Source organism: Heliangelus exortis, chromosome 1, assembly GCF_036169615.1.
Source record: "Heliangelus exortis chromosome 1, bHelExo1.hap1, whole genome shotgun sequence".
NCBI lineage: Eukaryota > Metazoa > Chordata > Aves > Apodiformes > Trochilidae > Heliangelus > Heliangelus exortis.
The window spans coordinates 19,998,237-20,021,209 of NC_092422.1; the positions used below are offsets into that span (position 1 = coordinate 19,998,237).

At 38.2% G+C, this 22,973-nt stretch overlaps 1 protein-coding gene across 4 annotated transcripts in view; it reads left to right on the top strand.

Annotated features, from left to right (window-relative positions):
* WASF3 (WASP family member 3) overlaps window positions 1-22,524 on the top strand; it is a 69,577-nt gene extending 47,053 nt beyond the window's left edge. For 3 of the 4 annotated variants that reach the window (XM_071736291.1, XM_071736308.1, XM_071736299.1), the window contains 7 exons: window positions 6,908-7,042; window positions 8,349-8,502; window positions 9,609-9,726; window positions 16,080-16,255; window positions 19,079-19,342; window positions 20,941-21,311; window positions 22,006-22,524. In XM_071736291.1, the coding sequence (XP_071592392.1) occupies window positions 6,908-7,042; window positions 8,349-8,502; window positions 9,609-9,726; window positions 16,080-16,255; window positions 19,079-19,342; window positions 20,941-21,311; window positions 22,006-22,163 (1,376 nt within the window). In that variant the 3' untranslated portion in view covers window positions 22,164-22,524. Of the gene's footprint in view, window positions 1-6,907; window positions 7,043-8,348; window positions 8,503-9,608; window positions 9,727-16,079; window positions 16,256-18,053; window positions 18,221-19,078; window positions 19,343-20,940; window positions 21,312-22,005 lie in introns of all 4 variants that reach the window. The other variant, XM_071736316.1, reaches the window with a different exon arrangement.
* Window positions 22,525-22,973: the final 449 nt, after the last annotated feature.

Below are 22,973 nucleotides of genomic sequence, written 5' to 3' on the forward strand. Positions count from 1 at the left end.
AATTGGCTGGGTTGGAAGGGACCTCAGAGATCATCAAGTCCAACCCTTGATCCACTCCTGCTGCAGTTACCAGACCATGGCACTGAGTGCCACATCCAGTCTCTTTTTAAATATCTCCAAGGATGGAGAATCCACCACTTCCCAGGGCAGCCCATTCCAATGCTTGATCACCCTCTCAGTAAAGAAATTCTTCTAATGTCCAACCTAAACCTCCCCCAGCACAACTTGAGACCGTGCCCTCTTGTCTTGCTGAGAGTTGCCTGGGAAAAGAGACCAACCCCCACCTGGCTACACCCTCCTTTCAGGGAGTTGTAGAGAGTGATGAGGTCTCCCCTGAGCCTCCTCTTCTCCAGGCTGAACAGCCCCAGCTCCCTCAGCCTCTCCTCATAGGATCTGTGCTCGAGTCCCTTCACCAGCCTGGTTGCCCTCCTTTGGACCTGCTCCAGGACCTCGATATCCTTCCTGAACTGAGGGGCCCAGAACTGGACACAGTACTCGAGGTGAGGCCTCACCAGGGCTGAGTACAGGGGCAGAATCCCTTCCCTGGACCTGCTGGCCACACTGTTCCTGATACAGGCCAGGATGCCATTGGCCTTCTTGGCTACCTGGGCACACTGCTGGCTCATGTTCAGCTTCCTGTCAATCCAGACTCACAGGTCCCTTTCTGCCTGGCTGCTCTCAGCCACTCTGTCCCCAGCCTGGAGCTCCCCATGGGGTTGTTGTGGCCAAAGTGCAGGACCCGGCACTTGGCCGTGTTGAACCTCATCCCGTTGGAATCAGCCCATCTCTCCAGTCTGTCCAGGTCCCTCTGCAGAGCCCTCCTGCCTTCCAGCTGATCCACACTCCCCCCTAGCTTAGTGCAAATTTGCTGATGGTGGACTCAATCCCTTCATCTAAATCATTCATAGGTCTTTTAACCATCAGCAGCTGTTGGTTGTTCTGCTAACTCTGGTCCTAGAGAAGAAATTACTGCTTCGTCAATTTCTTCACTTTGTAGATGGAAATGGCTGAAGAATGTCTGTATGGAGTTTAAATTATGAGTCTCACTAAGTCTGGTGTTCAGTTTGTCATGGATAGGAAATAGCCTGTGCTCAGTGGAAGAGAACAAGAATCACAACATGTTCCCTTTTCCAGTAGTCAGTTATGTAGGGATTTTCTGAGCTGGAGGTCCATCTGAATCATCCTATTTAGCAAGCATTTGTAAACCTGTCATTTGTGGAGATGCTTATGTGTGTTTTGATAGGGATTGCACTTTTTTCTTCACCTGTGACAGAATGTCCCACAGTAGAAGTTGATGTTTCTTCCTTTTGATACCTTTTGGTTCTTAAGTTATGAAAACTGATGAAAGGTAATTTAATCTTATGTATTTCCATAATTATCTGTGATTTTATTAAATATCTACTTTGTTCTGCTATATCTTTTCCATGCCGGAGTGTCCTGATTTAGGTTTCAATAGAAACCATTTTGTATTTTTGTTCATTCTTATTTCTGCTTTGGATATCTAAGTTAAAGTATGCTGGAGTCTTTTTAAGGTGTAGTATTGAGGCTGTTAGATCATAACAGAAACAGACTTTTTCTGTTTAATCGTTAGTTCTCATATAATTTATAAAATTTTGATTGCTGCTCAATTGATACTTTCAGAGAAGTTTCCGAGTGATTCTCTGGCGTTCCTTGAGCGGTAGCTGATGATTTAGTATCTCATGGTTGTTTTTTATGGTTAATTTGTGTTTGTATTGTCATTGTGTTTCATTTTCCATTTTATCAGGCAGTTGTTCATATTGTCATCCTGAAATTTCAGAAAATTGAGACAAATAGCTAATGCATTCTAATTATACTCAAGGATATCTGTTAAGACCTCATTTTGGTATTGTACCATGATACCATGACTGTCAAAGTGTGGATAATACACTTCTCACTTGTCTGTCTTGCTAGGAATGTCTAGCTTTCGTTTCTTTGGATTTGCTCTTATAGTTAATCTGCCTGTTAGGCTGCATAGTCAGATCCTCTCATGATTGTTGCTGAGGCTACTTAGACAATCCATGTCCTGCAATTTTCCCTTACCAGATTTTTTGGGTCATCAGAAGTCTCTGTAGACAGTCCTAAACAACTTTATTAGCATTGAGTTAAAGGTCTCTGCAAATATATGATGTATCCTTTGTTTTACCAGATGAATTAATGATACTTAATGAGGGAAGTCTACCACCAGGCTTGTCTACATTCTATAATCTGTCAAGTTTGTAGAGTTTTTTTTTTTTTTTTCAGCAGACAGCATTTATTTTGCCTGTGCTTCAAGCCAACTGGGAACAGGGAAATGATAATAGAAAAATGCTGTGCTGGAGCTGATGCACTGTATCCTGCTGACAGCATCGGGGCTTGTTGATATTCCCTCAGCTTGAAGCATTGAGGGAGCAATTATAGGTCTACCTTGCAGTCACACTGGTTTTTAATGTTGCTCTGCAAGTTCAGTGTGGATTTTAAAAAACGGCAAATCTGTGCTGTTGTGTAGGAGTTTGGCTTGTTTCTGCCACTGCTCTTTTCAGGAGACATGAACAAGCCCCTGTCCAAAGGGAATGTGCTCTCAGTAGAGCTTTGTTTCAATTATGTTTTCAGTTTTGGGCTTGTTTGCAGCCAGCTGGCTTGGAGTGCAGGCAGAGTGAGCAGCATTCTGTATGAAACTGTGCACAAAAAGCTTGATGAGGGGATTCACCTCTGCTTGAGAGGAGAAAATCTGCACGGGGGGGGGGACTGGGAGCATTTGCAGCCTGTACCTGTGAGTACCATGATGCTTTACCTAGTAAACACAGTCATGGAGCAAAGGCTTTGAAGAAAACTTCCATTACTTTTGCCAGTGTGGTTTGGTCTGATGGTTGCAGGACTCTAGCCAATGAAAAAAGCTGCTCTCAACAGGATCTGTTTCATAGTCCTTTAGTTTCTGAGGTTTGCTTCTGTGTATATAGAGGGAAGAAGTAAGATGTTAGATCTGGTTGTCACTGAAGACTAGATACAAAAGCCTGTGTAGGTACTCCTGTATTGAGCTTTCCATAATTGGATTTTGATCTGTAGGTTAACATTGTTCCAAGATGCATTACCACTTCTTCTTCCCTTTTTGTGATTCTTTAGATATTTTGTATTTTTGTATCCTTGGCTTCTCCATTCATTCAGATACTACCTCTGAGGCTCCAGTTTTATTTCTGGATGGGTATAAGCCATCTGTACATGGTCATATAGCAACTTTCATTGACCTCTATAATAGAATCATAGAATGGTTTGGGTTGGAGTGGACCTTAAAGATCGCCTAGTTCCAATGCCCCTGCATGAGCAGGGACACCTTCCACTAGATCAGGTTGCTCAAGGTCCCATCCAACATGGCCTTGAACACTTCCAGGAAGAGGACATCAACAGCTTCCTTGGCCAATCTGTTCTAGCATCTCACCACACTCACAGGAAATTAATTTTTCTTAATGTCTAACCAAAATCTCCCATCCTCTCAAGTTTGAAGCCATTTCCCTTGTCCTCTCACTACACACCTATGCAAAAAGCCCTACTCCAGCTTTCTTGGAGACCCCCTTCAGATATTGGAAAGCTATAAGCTCACCTCAGAGCCTTCGCTCTCTAGGCTGAACAACCCCAACTTCCTCAGCCTGTCTTTGTAGTGGAGGTGCTCCAGCCCTCTGATCACTTTTGTGGCATATGCAAGTGATACCAAGAGTTTTCCACTCCATAAAATGGAGGAACTGTGATCTGTGGGGATTTGTAAGACTTTTCTTCATGCAGAGAGCAATGTTCACCAATTTACCTCCTAGTATTTTCTTGGGTAGATTGGCCATTGACTCAGAGTTTCACTAGATTGCACTCAGACCTGAGCACACTACATCCAGCTTTGTGTGACCCTTTACCACTGCTAAACTGGATGGGGTTGCTAAGTTAGCTTTTTTGGCACTGGGTAAGAATCAAGAACCTGATTAGTAACAGCCTTCTACCTTGCTTATTCTAAAAAAAAAGGGGGGAAGCTAGGTATGGGATAAGCACATGATTGTAATGCTAATAAATATAGTTATAGACTGGGGGTAAAATCACTGGTTTTGTTCCATGTTGTGATAAAATGATCATGTCCTGAGTGGATTTCAATTTACAGAACACCAGGTAGTTCTGTGGGATGTTTCAGTCCTCACCCAGGACCCTAAGGACAGCATTGGTGTAGCACTGCCTCTCTTTGGGGTAGCCCTAGTGTCACATTTCTTCTAGTGTCTTTTAGAACTGACACCTGAATGCCAGTTGATGTCATTGGTTACCTTTTCTCTTTCATAATGAATGTTCAGCATGTGAAAAATTGTCTCCCTCTTACTGCACTGTAAATCTTGCTTCTAACCTGAATGTCATCTTCTGTGCACTTGTGCTGTGGAGCAAGGAATGCAAAGGAAAGCTGAACTTCTTAGGCTTAAATATATGAAAGGAAACCAGCCAAAGGAGTAAGTACTGGTGGCTTTCCAGTCTTCACACAAGCCAGCATCATTGCTGGATTCCTCTTCTGTTACAGCACTGAGCACTTTGCTGACAAAAGATAACTTTGGGGCAATGTATTCCAGAGTGTTAATGCACACATTTTTGTGCAGCATGTGAAAATCAATTGTAATTAATTCAGGTGGTGTCTAGTCTCTGCTAGTGATGCTTGCAGATGTATCTTGCTAATGAAGCAAGATACAATTTCATATAATTACTGTAGAATTTGGGTAGTGATATTATGATTTCAGTTATTTGTCAGAAACGTCTCACAATGCTTGGAAATGTAATTTGTGATCAATCAAATACACAGCTCTATGAAGATGACCTGTGGAAATGCTAGGAAGAGGCACTTCTGCTAATTGACATTAAAACCTATGAGAGCAGGGATTTGATGAGGCAGTATCATGGCTGAATTTCCCCTTAACTGCTTCTGTAGTTGAAGGGAGTCTTAGAAGGAAAGACTGAATAATGCCTTTGTTTGGATTTTTTTTTTTTTTGTTAAATAAATATTTGAGTTGCCTGTATGTTGGGAAGCACCTCATGTTTTTTAATGACTGTCCCAAAATCATCTCTCGCATTGAAAGACACATGCTTGTTACTTCAGATAGCTGTGGGTTTTTTTTCTGCTTGTTTTTCTGAATTGTTAAAAATCTAATAAAAAAGATGTTAATATAGAAAATACTAGAGAAGCATTACTTCATTTCTAAAACTTTCTGCATCATGTTAATCAGAATAGCATGTTCCAGTGTTGCTTTACACGTCACTATTTTTACTGACAGGTGATTTTCAACCTGCCTTTCACTTGTTTTAGACGAGCAAGTGTTTAAAAAATAAAAACTGGAACTCAATATTAAAAGAAGTATGTCCCCATAAATCAACTTTGTCTTATTTTGCTTCCTGAGAGGTAACCAACGAGTTACCTGAGTTCTCCAGGAGTGATGTGTTTCATCCTAGAATGCTGCAGTGCTCTGCTCAGTGTGCTGATCTTAATAAATTAACATAAACTAACATCCATTAAAATTTATTGATGTTTTGAGCTCTGAATAGCAGTAGATAAAGAATGTTAATACCTGCTTTATTTACCTGAAGAGCTGAAAAGCTTGTTTGTTTTATAGCTTGGAATAACCTCTGCATTTGCAGCTACTAAATCACATGGAGAGATTATAATTGATTCTCAGCTAGCTGCCAGGAAGGACTTGGAGAACACTTTTATTGTGAAGGTGATTGAACACTGGCACAAGTTGTCTGGAGATTTGTGGAGCCTCCATCCTTGGAAGCATTAAAACCCAACAGGACACAGTCCTGGACAACTTGCTCTGTCTGCCTGTGCTTTGAGTTGTATGAGATGATTTTCAGCCTCAACTACTCTGTGATATTATTAGTAAAGTCCTCCACTCAAACCAAGATAATCAAATTAATTTTTTTCATTCAGAGTTCACTAACAGTGCTTTCAGATACTTTTTCAGTGTTGCTGCTATTCTCTTCAATCAAGTAAATGATGCAAGAAAGGGTCAGATCCTCTTGACTTCCTAACTACTACTATTTTTGTAATGAACTGTAGTCTCCAAATATTTGTATGGTGTGATCTTGACTCAAAGTTTCATGACATTTGTACTATTCTTTCTAAAATATTATGATTATAATATGATTAATCTTATAATGTAAAAAATTACTGTTATTTTGGAAGTCAGTTCATTTAGTGGTTAATAAATATTCTGTATTGTTCTATCTGTTAGACAAAGTTTCACACAGAGTAGACTGTTTCAGTTTGAAGGGCCCTAAATTGATCATCAAGTCAAACTGCCTGACCAGTTCAGGGCTGAAAATTTAATTCATGTTGTTAAGGGCATTGTCCACACACCTCTAAAACACTGACAGGCTTGGGGTATCCCTGGATCCTGGGGAGAAGAGCTCAGCACCTCCCTCTCAACATCCTGTTGTCAGGAAGTTGCAGAGAGCGATGCAGTCGCCCCTCAACCTCCTTTTCTCCAAAACTGGCAAACCCTGACTCCTTGATCCTCATAGGACATTCCAGCTTTTAACCAGCTTTGTTGCCCTCCTCTGGATGCATGAAAAAACCTTCACATCCTTCATAAATTGTGGGGCCCAAAACAGCACTCAAGGTGAGGCTACACCAATGCTGACTGCAACAGGATAATTGAATCTTCTGAGCAGCTGCTTATACTGTGTTTGCACCCCAGGATGAGGCAGGTTTTAATGATCAGTTGCATGTCTGTTGGCATTAGTTCAGCTGCATAAGGATTAAAATTCAAAAGTCTCCCTGTTTTATTAGTAGAAGACAAATCAAGATGTGTTTTATTTTAACTTCACGATACTGAAGCCGTTTGTCCTGTGTTTAATAAGTCTTTAGCAAAAGGATTTCTCTGTCTTTTTTCTTACACAGGCAAACATGCTGAAGACATATTTGGTGAATTGTTTAATGAAGCCAACAGCTTCTACATCAGAGCAAATTCCCTTCAAGACAGAATTGATCGCCTTGCTGTCAAAGTTACCCAGCTGGATTCAACAGTAGAAGAGGGTAGGTAATTGCATGAAAGCATTGAGCCAGAAGTGATGTTGACAAGACCACAGTGTTTAATTACACAGCAATCTCTCTTTTCAAAGTAATCCTGACCCGATATTTCATCTTGTTTTCTTACTGAGGCAAGCTGGGAAAAATCATGATAGAGGAGTGAGAAAAAAATATTCTTGGGTTGTATAACTGTCTTCATTTTTGACTTAGTGTTGCTTCAGGAAGCCTCCATAGTAATGGAGCCATTAAGCTTTCTTTTTACCAGGGAAAACTTTTAGTTTGTGAATGTAATAAATCAAAAGTTATTTAATCTAGACCTTACTGGCAGTAAGTAAGAATACTGGAAAAAGTTTGAGACAGTATATCTATTTATTTATTCCAGGGTAGCATGGTCACAAACTGTATTAGTAGTGTCTGTTCTGCAGTCATCTAAGATCTTACAGTACTCTCTAGCTAAATGAGGCACTGCTGTTTGCATCAAGTAGGTGAGATTCTCTAGGGGTTTCTAGTCACTAGAAACAGCATTTCCTTTAAAATGCAGTTACATCCTCCCTTGCTTATGTGTTTGGTAATTCATGTCATAAATCCACATAAGGACAAAGGTTTCAAGTAACATGACGCTTATTTGTGTAAGTGGAATATGTTTTTCTGTCTATCTCCAAAGCTGTAGCCAGCATGTTTGCTTAGAAATGCAGGTACATGTTTGAGCCAGCCACTGCATGTGATCACTGCTTGGATGATTCTTTCTGTCTTTCAGAAACATGAGGAAAACTTGAGATGAAGGGATGTTCAATTATATGGAAAGATTTTGGAAGTGAAAGATGGTAAAAGATGTAGAGCTCTTTCACACAGGAGGCTGTGAGGCCATAGTTTGATTAAGCTTAGAATGCAGTTGAATGTGTTTGGATAGGATGTGTAATTAGAAAACCAGCTGTGTCAGAAATACCAGACCTTGTGTTTCAGGCTTGAAGCCAGTATTTTTCCTATTTGAAGCTCAGGTTAAATCTCATAAAAAGGAGAGATCACTGGATACCTGCATGTGACAGGATTCTTGTACCATCTTCCAAGACTCAGTCCATGGTCCTATTATATTAAGTGAAGTTCTGGACCAAGTGGAACAGAAATCTGATTTATTATGGCAATTCTCATATGCCTTTGTGCTTAAATACTGTGATTATCCACTACAGAAAATCTTTTGGTTTTCCTTCTGTATTTTGCTGAAAATATTTAAAATAGCTAATGTAAAATGGACTTTGTTTATCCACCTATGATAATTTCAGACCTGTGATTAATGTATTTTTGTTTCTAACAGTATCATTACAGGATATCAACATGAAAAAAGCATTCAAGAGCTCAACAATTCAAGACCAGCAGGTAGTTTCAAAGAACAGCATTCCTAATCCAGTGGCTGATATTTATAATCAGAGTGACAAACCACCACCTCTGAATATTCTTTCACCTTACAGGTATGGAAATATTAATTGTTTACATTCTTGTACTTGGCCCTTTATTTCTTAATTGTATGCAGAGGATAATTACAGCAGAAGGGAAAAGTTGTTTTGGTTACTAATATTTGTCTTTTGGGGGACTTAATTGTTCATGGAAACAAAAAATTCTGTTACCACACTTGAATTAAATAGGAAGTTGCACCTGACAAAAAAAATTCAATTTATTATATGCTAGCACAGGTCAGAGTGCAAGGGCCACTGATGATATAAAAAGTTAAAAGAAAATTAATGTACACTAAGCCTCCTTCTTTGGTTCATTTATTCAGAAACCTCGATTTGTTGCTTTTCCCAGTTTAGCATGGGATCACTGTCATATGCTGTTTGGACCATGCCAGCTACCCTGCCTTGTTTATTCCCCCCTGCACCCCATTCCTTTCCAGGAGTTTAGGATATTAGAAGATTCCCCTTCCCTTTCCAGATCAGGGAGTCAAGTTAGGATTTGGTAGCATACCTTGTTCATGGCATCTTAGGCAGGGTGACCCTGGCCCCTCCTCCCAGTAGGAGCTGGCAAACCCAGATCAGCTCTGTCTCAAATCCTCCTATTTTTAGGACGGCCTTGTAGGTTTCAACCTTTCAGTTGCCACCCTTGTCCCAGTCCTTCTCCTAGTCAGAAGAGTCCCACTGAGAGCAGTGATTTTTCTTGTGCTTCCTGTCATAAGGGCGAAGGTATTCAGACCTGCCTTGTTCCTAAATTCAGATTTTGGTACCTTTTTGGTTCTTCTGAGGCAGCTGAATTCCATTCTTCCACTCCACCCTCCTGTGTTGGCACTGATCTTTGTGCAGTGCCAGTGACTTTCCCTCTGGTGAACCAGCTGGTGCAGGAGCCCACTCAGCTCCTGCTGAGCTCTGAAGCATAGTCTGGGAGGATGTCTCCCAAAAAGAATGTGGATTCTGCCTCTTTCCCCCTGAAATTCTTGGCATGAACCAAGCAGTTACTATCAAGAATGGCATTTAATGCACTTGTCGTTCTGTTATCCTGTAATGCAAAAAAGATGAAGCTTGGATAATGATCCAAGGTGAGGGGTTTGTTTTTTTCCTTAACTTTTCTTCTCCTGTATTTCCAGGGATGATAAGAAAGATGGATTGAAGTTCTATACTGATCCTTCCTATTTTTTCGATCTTTGGAAAGAAAAAATGTTACAAGATACTGAAGATAAGCGAAAAGAAAAGAGGAGACAAAAGGTAAAAGCAGAAACACAACAGTGTGTATTACACAATGTATGTATTACAGTTCTGTGTAGGGTTGTCCAGGCATAAAAACTGCTAGGTCACACTTAGTTTGTGTGCATGGAAAAACTGCTCCTCTTAATACGTGGCTGTACATTTAGTTGGTTCAGTTTTTATAGCTCATACTGTCTATTTTAAGGAGTTGGCAAATTGAATTTTAGGAGTAGTGGAGTTATTGTCCAGGATGTTTGCTTTAATCCTTTGCCAATATCTGTTTATTAATCCTCAGCCAAATGGCCCTGTTGTGTTTCAAAAAGACACTGTGATTTTGGGGGGAGGAGTTTAAATAATGGTTTCCTTTATTTTCAGTTATTTTATGCAGCAACATCAACTATTATAGCAAAGCATTAGCTTACCCAGAAGTAAATATTTTCTTTTTTAAATCCCTTGATAATAACTTAATTTCTCTACACCTATTACAAGTTAGTAAGATGATAATACACAGCAAAATTATTCTGTAATTCAGCAAAAAGATAAGACTAATTTTAGTAGTTTGTTTCCTTTCAGTTTGAAAAAAACAAAAAAGGCTTTTTCATAGAAAAGTGTCTTTTGTTCCTCTCTGGAACATCTTGAGCAGTGTGTTCTGATGCAATCAAGATTTTCTTAATGGATTTTAGTTTTGAATGAAGGAATAGTCGCTAGTTTTGCAGCTGCTTTGCTTTTTTCTCAAAAAGTTAATTTTTTTTATCCAATCTTAGAGCTCTAATATTTTTGAGGATAATTCCGAAAGTGGAAAAGGAAAATTTGAAGCAGACTGCCTTTCTTATTGGGCAGATAGTGCCCCTTTAGATGGGTTCAGGGAGAGAGAAGGGATTAAAAATAAAAGGAATCCAAGCAAAATGCATGAGCTATTCAGAGGAAAAAGAAGAAAAATACTTAATTTTCAGTATGTATATGCATATATCCACACATAGGTATGTGTATGTACACATCTACATATATATCATCTATATTAGCATACATATACATGTGTATATATAGCAGGTATAACATATTAGGATACATACGTGTATTATGCATATATGTATAATGTAACACATGAATATACATGCTAGTGAATAACTATGTATATACATCATGTGTATATATATGCTAATATATATGACACATTCTTAGAAATCAAATTGTAGGGCATGACTGGAGAACTTTACTATTTTTTTTTTTGTAAAATTCTATTCATTCCTTGTTCCTGCTGCTAAACAGAACTTTCCTGACTCTAACATTTTTAAACAAAGCGTGAAGGGTTGTAACTAAAACATTTTGTGAATTCATTATTTTAAAAGCTTTGGAAGAAATAAATCAAGTTAGTTTTTTAGGAGTGTGAGTCAAATATTTTCTATTTTGGTAGCTAGGTAAACCCTTTTCAGCAGAAGTTACTGTCTAAAGCAAAGTATTGGAAAATATTCACTTGGTTATTGTGTAATTGTATTACAAATGTATATGCAAGGTTATAATCCCACTGTATTCTCAGTATGGCACAACCCTGATGAAAAGACTGGAAATAATTTAAAACAGCTTTCATTCTCTAATTTTACTTGGGGTTTTTTTTTTTTTTAAGATTTCATTCAGTATTTTTTTCAATTGCACCCTTTCAGATTTTTCCTCCCACCTTTTTCTTTTAAAATTTAGATCTTATCACAAGAGCGTGATAAAAAGAAACTATCAACTGCTGAATTTTACATTCTGATTTAATATTAGAAAGTTAAAAAAAAAATTCAAAATTCAATATTCTTTTTAAGAATAGGTTTATAACACAATATCACCTTCATTTTTCTTATAGATGTAAAGAGACTTTTGCAAAACTATTTAGTATATAGATTTTCTTTCAGACTATTTTCACTATTTTAGGCAACACATCTCACTTATTTCCATCCATGGTATATTTTTTGTAGATTTTAACTGTCTTACTGCAGTATACAAACTGGATGTAAAATATGCTCACTGCCAATAATGTAGGATTAGAGCCATACATCACAGAAATACCCCTTGATAAATTCTGCCTGAACTGCTGTTTGATTTGATTAAATATCTAACAAGACCAGCTAAGAAGAAAGCAGCATGGATTTGAGTTCGCATGGAGACGTTGTGACAGGAAGAAATCTGGATTTTAGCTTTCCAGGGGTGGTGTCCAAATGATCTTTTATCATCTGGAACCTTTAGAGAGCTGGAGAGTTTTGGGTGAGATGTCTTGCAGCCACCACTGTTCCACAGATTACTTGCCAGACTGTCATTTCCTTTTGTTCTTGTCCTTATAGCAGTGATCAGGAGTGAATCCAGAGTGTCTTATTAATATTTTGTGAAATAGATGTGCATTGTTCAGCCAATTATAACCTAGATATTCAAATGCATCCTACTCAGCTGACCAGATATCCTTGGGTTTTGGGCTCATTTTTTCAGGTGGTCAGTGAAGCCTGAGAATACTCCTTGCACCAGAGAACCAGTTTTCAAGTACTACTTTGATAATTTGCCTAAATGCTTGAGCTGTTGCAGCAGAAGGCTTGTGATAAGCAGTTAAATTTTCCTGCTTTCAAATACCATATTTATTATTTCTGTATTCAGTTTAACTGAAGAAAATTAACACAGACTTTCTCTGATCTGACTTTTCAGGTGAACTTTTTCTTGGAAGAAAACTGTAATTTTAATTCTTTTAAGTTTAAAATTTGTAGCCTTTGGGTTGGAATGTGGGTTTGGTGGGCTTTTTTTGGTTTTTTTTTTTTTTCAGTTCTAAGAATGAAATTAAGTTTATTTTGACTTTTGCATATGTGAGTAATATCCTGAATTGATTAACCTAAGGAAAGTGATTCTAATCTGCATTTTATTGTTCCTTGTTTTTTCTGAGGAATGATTGATTAATTATTTAATTAATTAGAAATCTTTAAATGTGAAGAGCTTGTATTTAAGAACTCATTCATGATGACTTGTGATTGATAGGATCTTGTAAATTTGTGAGGTCAGGAAAATACTCTAGGCTCATGCTTCCAGTTTTTTTGAAAGTATTGCAAATACTTGCTGAAGCTTCCTGCTGTTACTAGCTCTAATTCTTTATTAAGATGCTTGAAATATCAATTGCTAACTCTTGATGCAAGTATCATAATTAACTTACCCTGTTTGAGGCTCTAATATGTTTGCTGTGTTTGCTGAAATCACTTCTTCCAGCAACTGCAAATGAGGTACCTGTTTCCTGACTTTACCTACAGCAGCCACTTGTCTGCCACAGCTTCTATTACATTTGGTTAAAGGAAGTAACTTTTCTTAATGTTGCTTAACTTTCCTAAGATATTCCTAATCAGTTACTTTGAAAGGCTTCACCTTCCTTAGAACTCTGTTGTCATTGCCCTGGGTTCTAAAACTAGAACTGTCACTGTTATTCAAGGAAATGAAAGTGTTACTGGAACAATTTAAAACTAATTTATTAGAGGTATCTGTAATTAGAGATATATGTAGTTTTAGCAGCTGCTAATAATTGGCCTGTCTCAGTGTTTTGGAAGAAATTAAATCATAGAATCATAGAATTGGCTGGGTTGGAAGGGACCTCTGAGATCATCAAGTCCAACCCTTGATCCACTACCGCTGCAGTTACCAGACCATGGCACTGAGTGCCACATCCAGTCTCTTTTTAAATATCTCCAGGGACGGAGAATCCACCACTTCCCGGGGCAGCCCATTCCAATGCTTGATCACCCTCTCAGTAAAGAAATTCTTTCTAATGTCCAACCTAAACCTCCCCTGGCACAACTTGAGACCGTGCCCTCTTGTCTTGCTGAGGGTTGCCTGGGAAAAGAGACCAACCCCCACCTGGCTCCAGCCTCCTTTCAGGGAGTTGTAGAGAGTGATGAGGTCTCCTCTGAGCCTCCTCTTCTCCAGGCTGAATGTTTTAGAGGTGTGTGTATATATATAATATTTAATCAGAAAATCAGTATCTGTAAGGTTAGTATTGTTTAAATAAAAAGGGCTCCAGCATATTTGTGCATTAGCACACTTCCAGATGCTGGTCTGGAATAACATATCCAACTGAAATATGATTCAGTAAACAAAAATAAGTTTTTTGTGTGATTTATGTTATTTATTCATGCACAAATAATTACCTTTTTAGTAAGAAAAACATAGCGATCTCTTAACCCAAACTTTTAAAGAGATGATTACATGTAAGCAGTCATGTAAGAACTCCTGACTGTCCAGGGGTTGTATAAAAAGCATTAGTATCATGCATTGATCAAAATGGGGATATTTGCTTGATATAGAAATTTGCAGGAAGTACACAGTTGTGACTCTTAGAGGGTGGCATTGCTGTTAAAAAATGAACAAGGATGGAAGTGACAAATTACCTTTTGCAGCAGTCAGATGAAAAAGAGAGATGTAAAACCTTTAACAGACATATATTCAGTCATGGCAATTAGCAATACATTATATATGTTAAAAATAAAGCATAACTGAACATGTTTCCCTTCTTCTCCTATTACTATATTGATTAGTTTAGATGTGAAGAAGTGGTATTACAGGAGAATGTAAAGCCTTGCATAGCCTGATTCAAAAAGGGTGTAATACTAAAAAGTTTTGGAAGGAAAGAAGATTTTATAGCAAATAATTAAGAATGAAGTTGGTGATCTTAACATGAATCAGATCAAAAATCTGCTCACTGCAGGGGCCAGGAATGAGCAAATGTTGTCAGAACATTTGGATGTTGGACTTCAATGGTGAGGCAGTGGAACAAGTTGTCCAGAGAGGCTGTTGATGCCTTTGTTCAAGGCCAGGTTGGATGGGGCTTTGAGAAAACTGGTCTAGGGGAAGGTGTCCCTGTCCATGGCAGGGGGCTGGAACTAGGTGATCTTTAAGGTCGCTTCCAACCCAAACTATTCTGGGATTCAAAAGAACTCTTCTTGTTCTTTCTTAATGTCAGAAGATGTGAATCATCAGATCCCTCATGGACATACATGAGCAAGCAAGAGATCCAAAGCAAGGCCAAGCAAGCAATTTGATGGAATTTAATTTTTGTTGTATAGTGCCAAATACATTATTTCAGGATTATTTAGTCAGTGCTGCTTGACAGCATGAGTAAAATACCTATGTTCATCTGGGATTTACCTTTTTTTTTCCAGTTTTGGCAAGACTGGCTTTTCAACTATTATCCTTTACTTTGAAGGTAGAGATTCCACAATGAAATTCTTGCATATCAGCATTTTACCAAAATCCTCTCTAAATACAGTTGTATATGACTGCATTCTAAAAATATCAATACTTTTCTTTGCTGAGAAAGTATTTTTTTAGAGAGCAAAAGCCTAATGGTAACATATTAATAGATAAAACATATTTAGCCTTTTTATGAATTAGTATTGTAAGATGTGGGCTCCAGGGCTGATAAAAAAAAAAAAAAAGCTACTGTCATCATAATGTTGCAAAAAGGAGTAGCACAAAAATATCCTTCTCAGTTTTGATTGAGCAAGTGTATTTCTCTACTGAAGCACCAACATGGTTTTTTATAATCACACTGAGTAGCCAGAGGTAGGTGAGGATGACATTTCAGAGGTGTGAAAGCCCTGAGTCACACTGTTAGATCTTGCTGGTAGATAACCACTGACATTGATTTGGCCTGAAATTACATAGAAAGATTTTAAGGAACTCAACAGACATCTCTCATGAAGCTACCAAGCTGTAATATATTACTGGCCTTAGAATTACTGAACACATTGCAGAGAGGATTGTTAAAATTCATTTTTATATAAAGTAATGGGAAACAATGATGAGAACTAGAAGGAATTTTAGTAGTTAATCTGATCTAAGAAGGAAAAGGAAATTAAAACAGTGAAAGAAAATATTTCACACAGATTGTGAAACAGGAAAGTGTTTCTGATTTTTCCATACTTCCCCAAGGTCTCAGGTGATTTCACCCAAACAAATAGCCAAAATAAATCTGACAATTTTTCAACACATTCTCGTAAGATTGATTTGCAGGAAAAGAAAATTACAAGTGCTTCAGGATGGTCTACATTAAATAACAAATCATGTCAGAAGAAGCTAAACTTTCTGGCTTTTAAAATTAGGTCACATTTCTGCCTGTATAGGTAAGGTGGGTAGTATCTCACTAGCATGTACATCCTAGAGAAGAAGGACAAAGTAGCAGTCTTATTGCTAATGAGGTTCATAGCTTAAGGAGTTATTTTCATTTTCAGTGCAGAGAAATTTTATGAAAACTTGGCTTCACCTATATATCTGGTCTTATTTTCATGCGCTCTAACTGCATTTTAACCAGCTTTTTTTCCTTTCCTTTTTTCCTCTCTTTGCATGCTTTATTTCTTTTGTTTGAACATTAGGAGCAAAAGCGTATAGATGGCACCACCCGTGAGGTGAAAAAGGTTAGAAAAGCCAGGAACAGACGCCAGGAGTGGAATATGATGGCATATGACAAAGAGCTTAGACCTGACAACAGGTTGTCTCAAAGTGTGTACCATGGAGCATCTTCCGAGGGATCACTGTCCCCAGATACTAGGTCTGTTTACAGTAAAGCTGTTTGTTATACCACAGTTGTGTGTTCAGAAATACTGAGTAGAATTAGGGGTTTTTACAGGCTGGGAGTAGTTAGAATGGATGTAACATGTGATGCATTTTTTTTTAAGTTCTCAAAATTATTTTAAAGCACAAGTAACATAAATTCTGTAATTAATATCTTTTTATTCCTCAGCTTTAGGTGAGCATTTTGTTTTAATGCTATGCACTGTAGTGAAATAAGTGTTTGCAATATACTTTATATTTGACCTTGAGTAGCTGTAGCTGTGAACCCATTTAAGTCTCTTCTAGACAACGTCAATACCTCTTCCTTTGTGCCTAGTTTGTTGTATATTACACTGCTTATAGCTTAATAAATCTGTTTCTGTGATGAACTCAGACGTACTTTTGCCTCTAACAGAATGCTTTATTGAGGGAAGAGTTCAGCTTTATCAATATTGGTCTAAAAAGCAAGCTAAAAAAACACAAACGAGGTGTAACATATTGCTTGAAACAGGAAAAATCTGCTTAGAGACAAACATCAGAGTTCATCTCTAGTTGTCTGAGATTCCCTTTGAGGTCAGGGGGAGTTATCTTCTTCTAGTGTGCATAGAAACCTGAATATGTTCACTAAGCTGGTCTCACTAGAGGATTTTCCCTCTTCATTTCTCAGTCTTGGTTAATTGCTAGCAGTAATGTTAGGTATAAACAGAATCTACTGGAACTATTTGACAATTCAGTGCTTAAATTGTTGACTGTCTGGGTTGAAGAAGCAGCCACCACTGCACAAAGTGTGGGCTGTTACCTTTTGTCTGCTGTATAGTAGAAAGTAATTTAAAAAAATTATTTAAAAAAACTACTGTGAACTTTGTGAAGAGTATCATCTTGTAATTGAGACAAATTCAAAGAAAATTTCTACATCTGTTTCAGTAATATATTCAGACCCCCACTCTGTTTAAAATCCTTTAATCACCAGGTTTTGGGTTTTCTCCAGTTTGTAATGCAAAACATTGTTTCCTTCCTGTCAGTCTGTAATGTTTCATTAAGACTGTGCTTTCTGTAGGTTGATCCAATCAAATTACATTTGTGTTCAGCTGTCAAATGCAAGATAGGGATTTTTTCATCATGAGTTTTGTGTTTCACACGTTTGAGTCTTTTCCTACCCTTAACACCTTGCTTCCAGCATTTTAATAGTCATATTGAGGTGATTTGTTTTTGTCTCCCAGCAATGCCAACATGTAATTGAATGTTTGCAGATACCTAATTTTTGCAGTCTGTGGGACTTTTTTTTTGAGCAGAAATTGTAGGATGCATCGCTCTGCTGGATATAGATGTTGTGGTATGAGAGCTATCTTGTCCTTAGAGAACAAGCTTTTCAAATTTTATGGAGAACTCCTGATTTCAAATAGCAGTGATTGAGTCCTGAAATCTGTGTGTTACCTGCATGAAGGGTTAATTTGATGAAGGCACAGTGAGCTGGAGAGAAGGCTTTCTATTTTTTTATCTTGGGGTAGTCTTAGCTGTAGGAACTAAGCTGTAAAAGCCTCCGTATATACAGAAATAAATAGTGGTTTCAGAGAGGTTTTTGTGCTGACAGCTACCTTATTTAATGAATAAGGTTGCAAAGAAGTGTATTTGGCTATATTGTGATTTCTTTTTTTATTCTTTTTTAATGCTAAAAACCCCCCTCATGTTTCTTCTTGTTTATTGATTTTAAATAAAACGTAGGCATTAAACATTGGCATCCAGTTGTCCAGACTGTGGCAATTTACAATGTATTTGTTATACTTATTGTACTTTAGAGAGAGAAACACAAGCTGAATCCAAACAGAAACCAGCAAATTAATGTGAGAAAAGTAAGAACAAGAAAAGAAGAGTGGGAGAGAAGGAAAATGGGCATTGAGTTCATGAGTGACGCAAAGAAAATGGAACAGGCAGGAAGCATGAAAGAGGACAAAATGCCCAAAGGGTTTGTGATTTTGCTTTACTCAAAGCCCTGGCTTTTTGTTGCTTACTTTGCTTCCAGTCTTACAGATAAGTGCATCAGTTTACTGTGTTCACTAAAAGCCAGAAGACTGCACGATTGTTCATTACTAAAACAACTGTTTGCAGTAATGGGATGAAGAGATCCTTTTGCTCCCTCTCTTGGGCTTATTTGACAGAGCATCCTAGACTTTGTATCTTTATGAACTCTCTGCTCAACTAATATTTACATTTCCTGGTTTCTCTAAGCCTTTCCAGCAAAATTAATTGTGCAAACAAAATAAAAAGCATTTTCTAACTTTCAGCGTTATTTTCTCTGCTTTGATGAAATATATTCTTCTGTGTTACTGTGAGTGCTTGCAGTGTTGCTTTCCTTTTTCTGCTGCCAGTGTTAATTTAAGTTGGACTTGTTAAGTATTATCATGTCAGATATTGGACTGTCAAAATCATTGACAAAAACATTGTGCCTCCTTATGGCTACTAAAGAATTCTAAAATTTTGAGAAAGGCTTTTTAAAAGTCTGCATTGTAGGACATTCTGCATGAAGCTACTATGCTGAAATGTTGAAGAGACTCCCATTTTAAGTCCCTGTATACTGACTTATCAAACTAATTTATTTTCAAGTCATGTTAAGCTGAACTGTGATTTTTTTTGTTGTTGTTGTTGCATTTGTTCCTGTGCTTTCTGTGGACTACAAGGGAATGGTGCTTGATAATCAGGTAGTCCTGTTGCAAGAAAAATAATTCTGATTGCATTCTTTTTAGCTTGTCTTGTGAGCAGTTTAGGTAATATCCTTTTACACTCATATAATCTGTTCTTCTTCATCCATTTACTTCAATTTTAGGTCCCATGCATCTGATGTTACAGATTATTCTTATCCTGCTACTCCGAACCATTCCCTCCATCAGCAGATAGCAATGTCTTCATATGGAGCAGGAGATGGTCCACAGTACATGGCAGCATCCCAAAGCCATGAGCATGAATACAGACCACCTTCCACCACTGCCCGACATGCTACTTTAAACAGACCTCAGCAACCACCTCCACCTCCACCCCAGCCTTCAGATGGCCAACATAGCTCAGTACCTGTGGTACCAGCAGAATATGGGTAAAACTCCTGATTTTTTCCAGTGGGTTCTTGCCAGGACTTAGAGGGATGTGTGTTTTTCCTAACCATCATAACACATAAGGCATGCACACAAAAAAACCCCCCAAATACCTGGCCTTCCTCCCTGGGGATGACAGAAAAAAAATTGGTATAAGTTCTATGTGTGAACTGAATTAAAGTGAAGAAATGGTGAAAGCAGAAATACTGAACTGTGTATTGAATATGGTGAAACCAATATGCTTGTAAAATACTAAGGTTTCCTAATAGAATATTCAAAAGGGGATTATTTTCCTTTAAGGTGGAAAATAGTAACAGCATAATTTGAGTAATATTTTAAACTTCAGGAAAAATATCACTGAATGTGATTAATGTGGCAGTCTGTGTTGTATCCCAGAAATTACTTTTTAAAGAAGCTTATCACAGAAGTGGAAGGGATTTCCTTAGACACAAAACCAAGTTCCCTGCTGCCACAGACATCTCCATAACTCAATATATGAATTTATCAAATTCCCTTGTAGATATTTTGCCCTAATACATTGTGAAGGAAGGCTTGCTTCAGAGTCCTGGCTCTCCAACAGCAAGAAAAACATCTGTTTTCTAACCAGTCTATGCCTGTTTGCTCTTTTGCTTAAAGAGCTTAAACTTCAAGTTGTAACCCCAGGAAAGCTGTAATCATCCTTGCTTGTGTCAGTTTAAACTGAGCAAATCAGGGTTTTTCAGCCTCACTTGATGCATCCTGGGATAGCATTTGCCTGACTCTTGTCTGTGTCATGCTGCAGATGACTCAGTTATGCTATGATTGACTGCTCCAACCTGCATTTTCTCTGTTATTTCCATTTAAAAACAGAAATACTTGTGCTTAAGTCCCAGGTACATGACCATTGTCGGTGTATCACAGTTGTCATATGTTGACATCTATTGCTGAATTTCATCAGTAACTTCCCCTCAGCTCCTCTCTCCTGTACCTAATTCTTCACCTACTTCATAGTTCTTATGTTGATTCCCATTTTTACTGCTTAAGAATTCTTTTAATGGCATTTTGTCAAAGACATTAGCTCTTCCCTGTTCCTCCTCTTTATCAATCAAATGTATCAATTTAATAAAAGAATATTTAAATTGATAAACTTGATGAAAGAAGCACATGAGATGCATGATATACCTTTGGGTAAATCTTCCCATTCATACTTCCCATTGTCCTCCATGCCTGTCTCTTTTATGAGCTCTTTATTTGGTCTGACACTTGGTCTTCTATGGAAGTGATAGAAGTAGTCCATGATTTTCTTGGTCTGTTCTTCATCACAGGCATCATACTTAATGTTCTCACAGAGAACAAGTTACAAGTACAGTTTTATACTTAACAGGTCAGGAGTATGAAGATAGAATCTCCTTTTGTGGTAAAAGGACATCTGCCTTAAATCTCAGTGTATTGTCAATGTGACAATTCATATGATTATAATCACTTGGGTATTTAACTTACCAGTTGAAATTATTTTTTATTTTTGTTTTAGCTGAGATTGCATGAGAGCAGTTTTAAGGGGTGATGATTCTGTGACTCCTGACTTTCAATGCATTAAATGTTTTTGTTCTGTTTTATATAGGATGATTCCAGCTCAGATGGTGGATTATTACAATCCTACAGGTCCTCCCCCTCCTCCTCCTCCCCCTATGATTCCTTCAGCACAAACTGCGTTTGTCAGTCCCCTTCAGCTTCCTGTGCCACCTTCCCATTCTGGACTGGTGACTGGTTCTCCATATGCAACTACTCATCCTCCTCCTTCTAGTGGGCTTGTTGTCACTGCTCCTCCTCCTCCTGGCCCACCTCCTCCCCCCCCAGGCCCCCCTGCTGCAGGTTCATCCCTCTCTTCCTCCCCAATGCACGCTCCTCCAGCTCTGGAGGCAAAACGCCACGAACCTGCGCAGCCGCCGATAAGCGACGCACGGAGCGACCTTTTAGCTGCTATCCGAATGGGTAAGTGGGCACTGGGGTTTAGACATTTCTCTTTTGTTTGCTTGTTTCAATGAAAGCACTGTGTTTTCAGGGGATCTGAGTTCAAGGCTTCTGTTCCCAGCTGGGCAGAATGTCATTAAGAGTCTTGTTAACCACAGGTACCACGCACCTATTCCTAACATCTGTCAGCCCCGACTTTAGATCTGTTTCTAATATCTAAAGATGTACAGTGTTATCAAACATGTTCTCATGTTTGTGTGGTCATAATGAAATAAAAACAATACGTTCATCAATAAAATAGCCAGTAGATACACATGGGTGTTTGATTCTCTTCAGACAACACCGAGCCCACTGATTTTTAGCCAGTGTCCAATGGATGTTCCTGCTTTTGCTGTGAGTCTAATGGTATTTCCAAACATAACTGTGAAAACTTTGATCTTCAGATCAAAAGGACCATACAGTCATGAATATTTAGTTTTAACATATTGCTGGCAATTTTGGAAGTCTAGAAGCATTTGGTCTCAGAGAATGGGCTCCAATCTGCCTTTATTGTGTGTCTTCCTTGCCCAGGGAGGCTCTCTGCTTCAATGCTTTCTTTTTTTCCCTTTCCTCTTCTTTCCGAATCCGTTGTTAGAATAAAAAACTCACCAATAACGATATGAAATTTAAAATCCCATGTGCAGAAAACTTTGTCTGATGGTAATTATCTCTATAGGAATTCAGCTGAAAAAGGTACAGGAGCAACGTGAGCAAGAAGCCAAGCGGGAACCCGTTGGCAACGACGTGGCAACCATCCTGTCCAGGCGCATTGCTGTGGAGTACAGTGATTCTGATGATGATTCAGAGTTTGATGAGAACGACTGGTCAGATTGAGCCTGGTCCAAGCCCAGTGGCAAGTTCATTAAATGCTTGGCTTCAGTGAAAGCTCTCTCTTAGCCAGATAGAAGGCAGGAAGTTGACATGTATTAAGGCTAGTGATCGAAATGCTAAAAGTGAATTGGCATTATTCAGAATGCTGTAGCTTAGCAACTCTGGTAATAACGATGTGATTATGCTTATGCAGATCAGAAACTTGTCTTACTTTCAGTATTTACTGCATAATACTTAAGTGCCACTAAATTTAGCAAATCGTGTGCTGCGTGCAAAATATGCTGCAGTTGTTGCACTGTTACAGAACCAGCATTTTATTTTATTTTCCTGATCTTGAAGGGATAAAATATATTTTTTGACTTGACATCTTATTCTTTTAATTATGTAAACAACTTAGGTACTTGTGAACTGGTCTGCTTGTTAGTCTTCGAGAGTGTTGACTACATGACTGAGTGAAGTGTTGAGTTCCATAAATATGACTTTTAGTTCTTTTAATTGGTTACTAAAAATGCCCACCTTAGTCTATTTGTAATAATTTCTGGGCTTTTTTTTTTTGCGTAGATGATTGGTTTTACATAATCTTTCTTTTTATCTTAAAAATGTAGCAGATGATGAAATGTAAGCTTTGAGGAATGAATTCATAGGATCCAAAATTAAGTAGATAATTCTGTAACAGTACCAGCTCTAGGTTGCTGGCTGCTTGTTGGGCAGAGTGCTGGGGGGAGGGCTGGGGGTGTCTCAGGTAGTTAGTGGATGAACTCCCATCTTGAAAATTAAAGTTTTAAAATACCTGTAGAGCTTGTGAGTTTTATA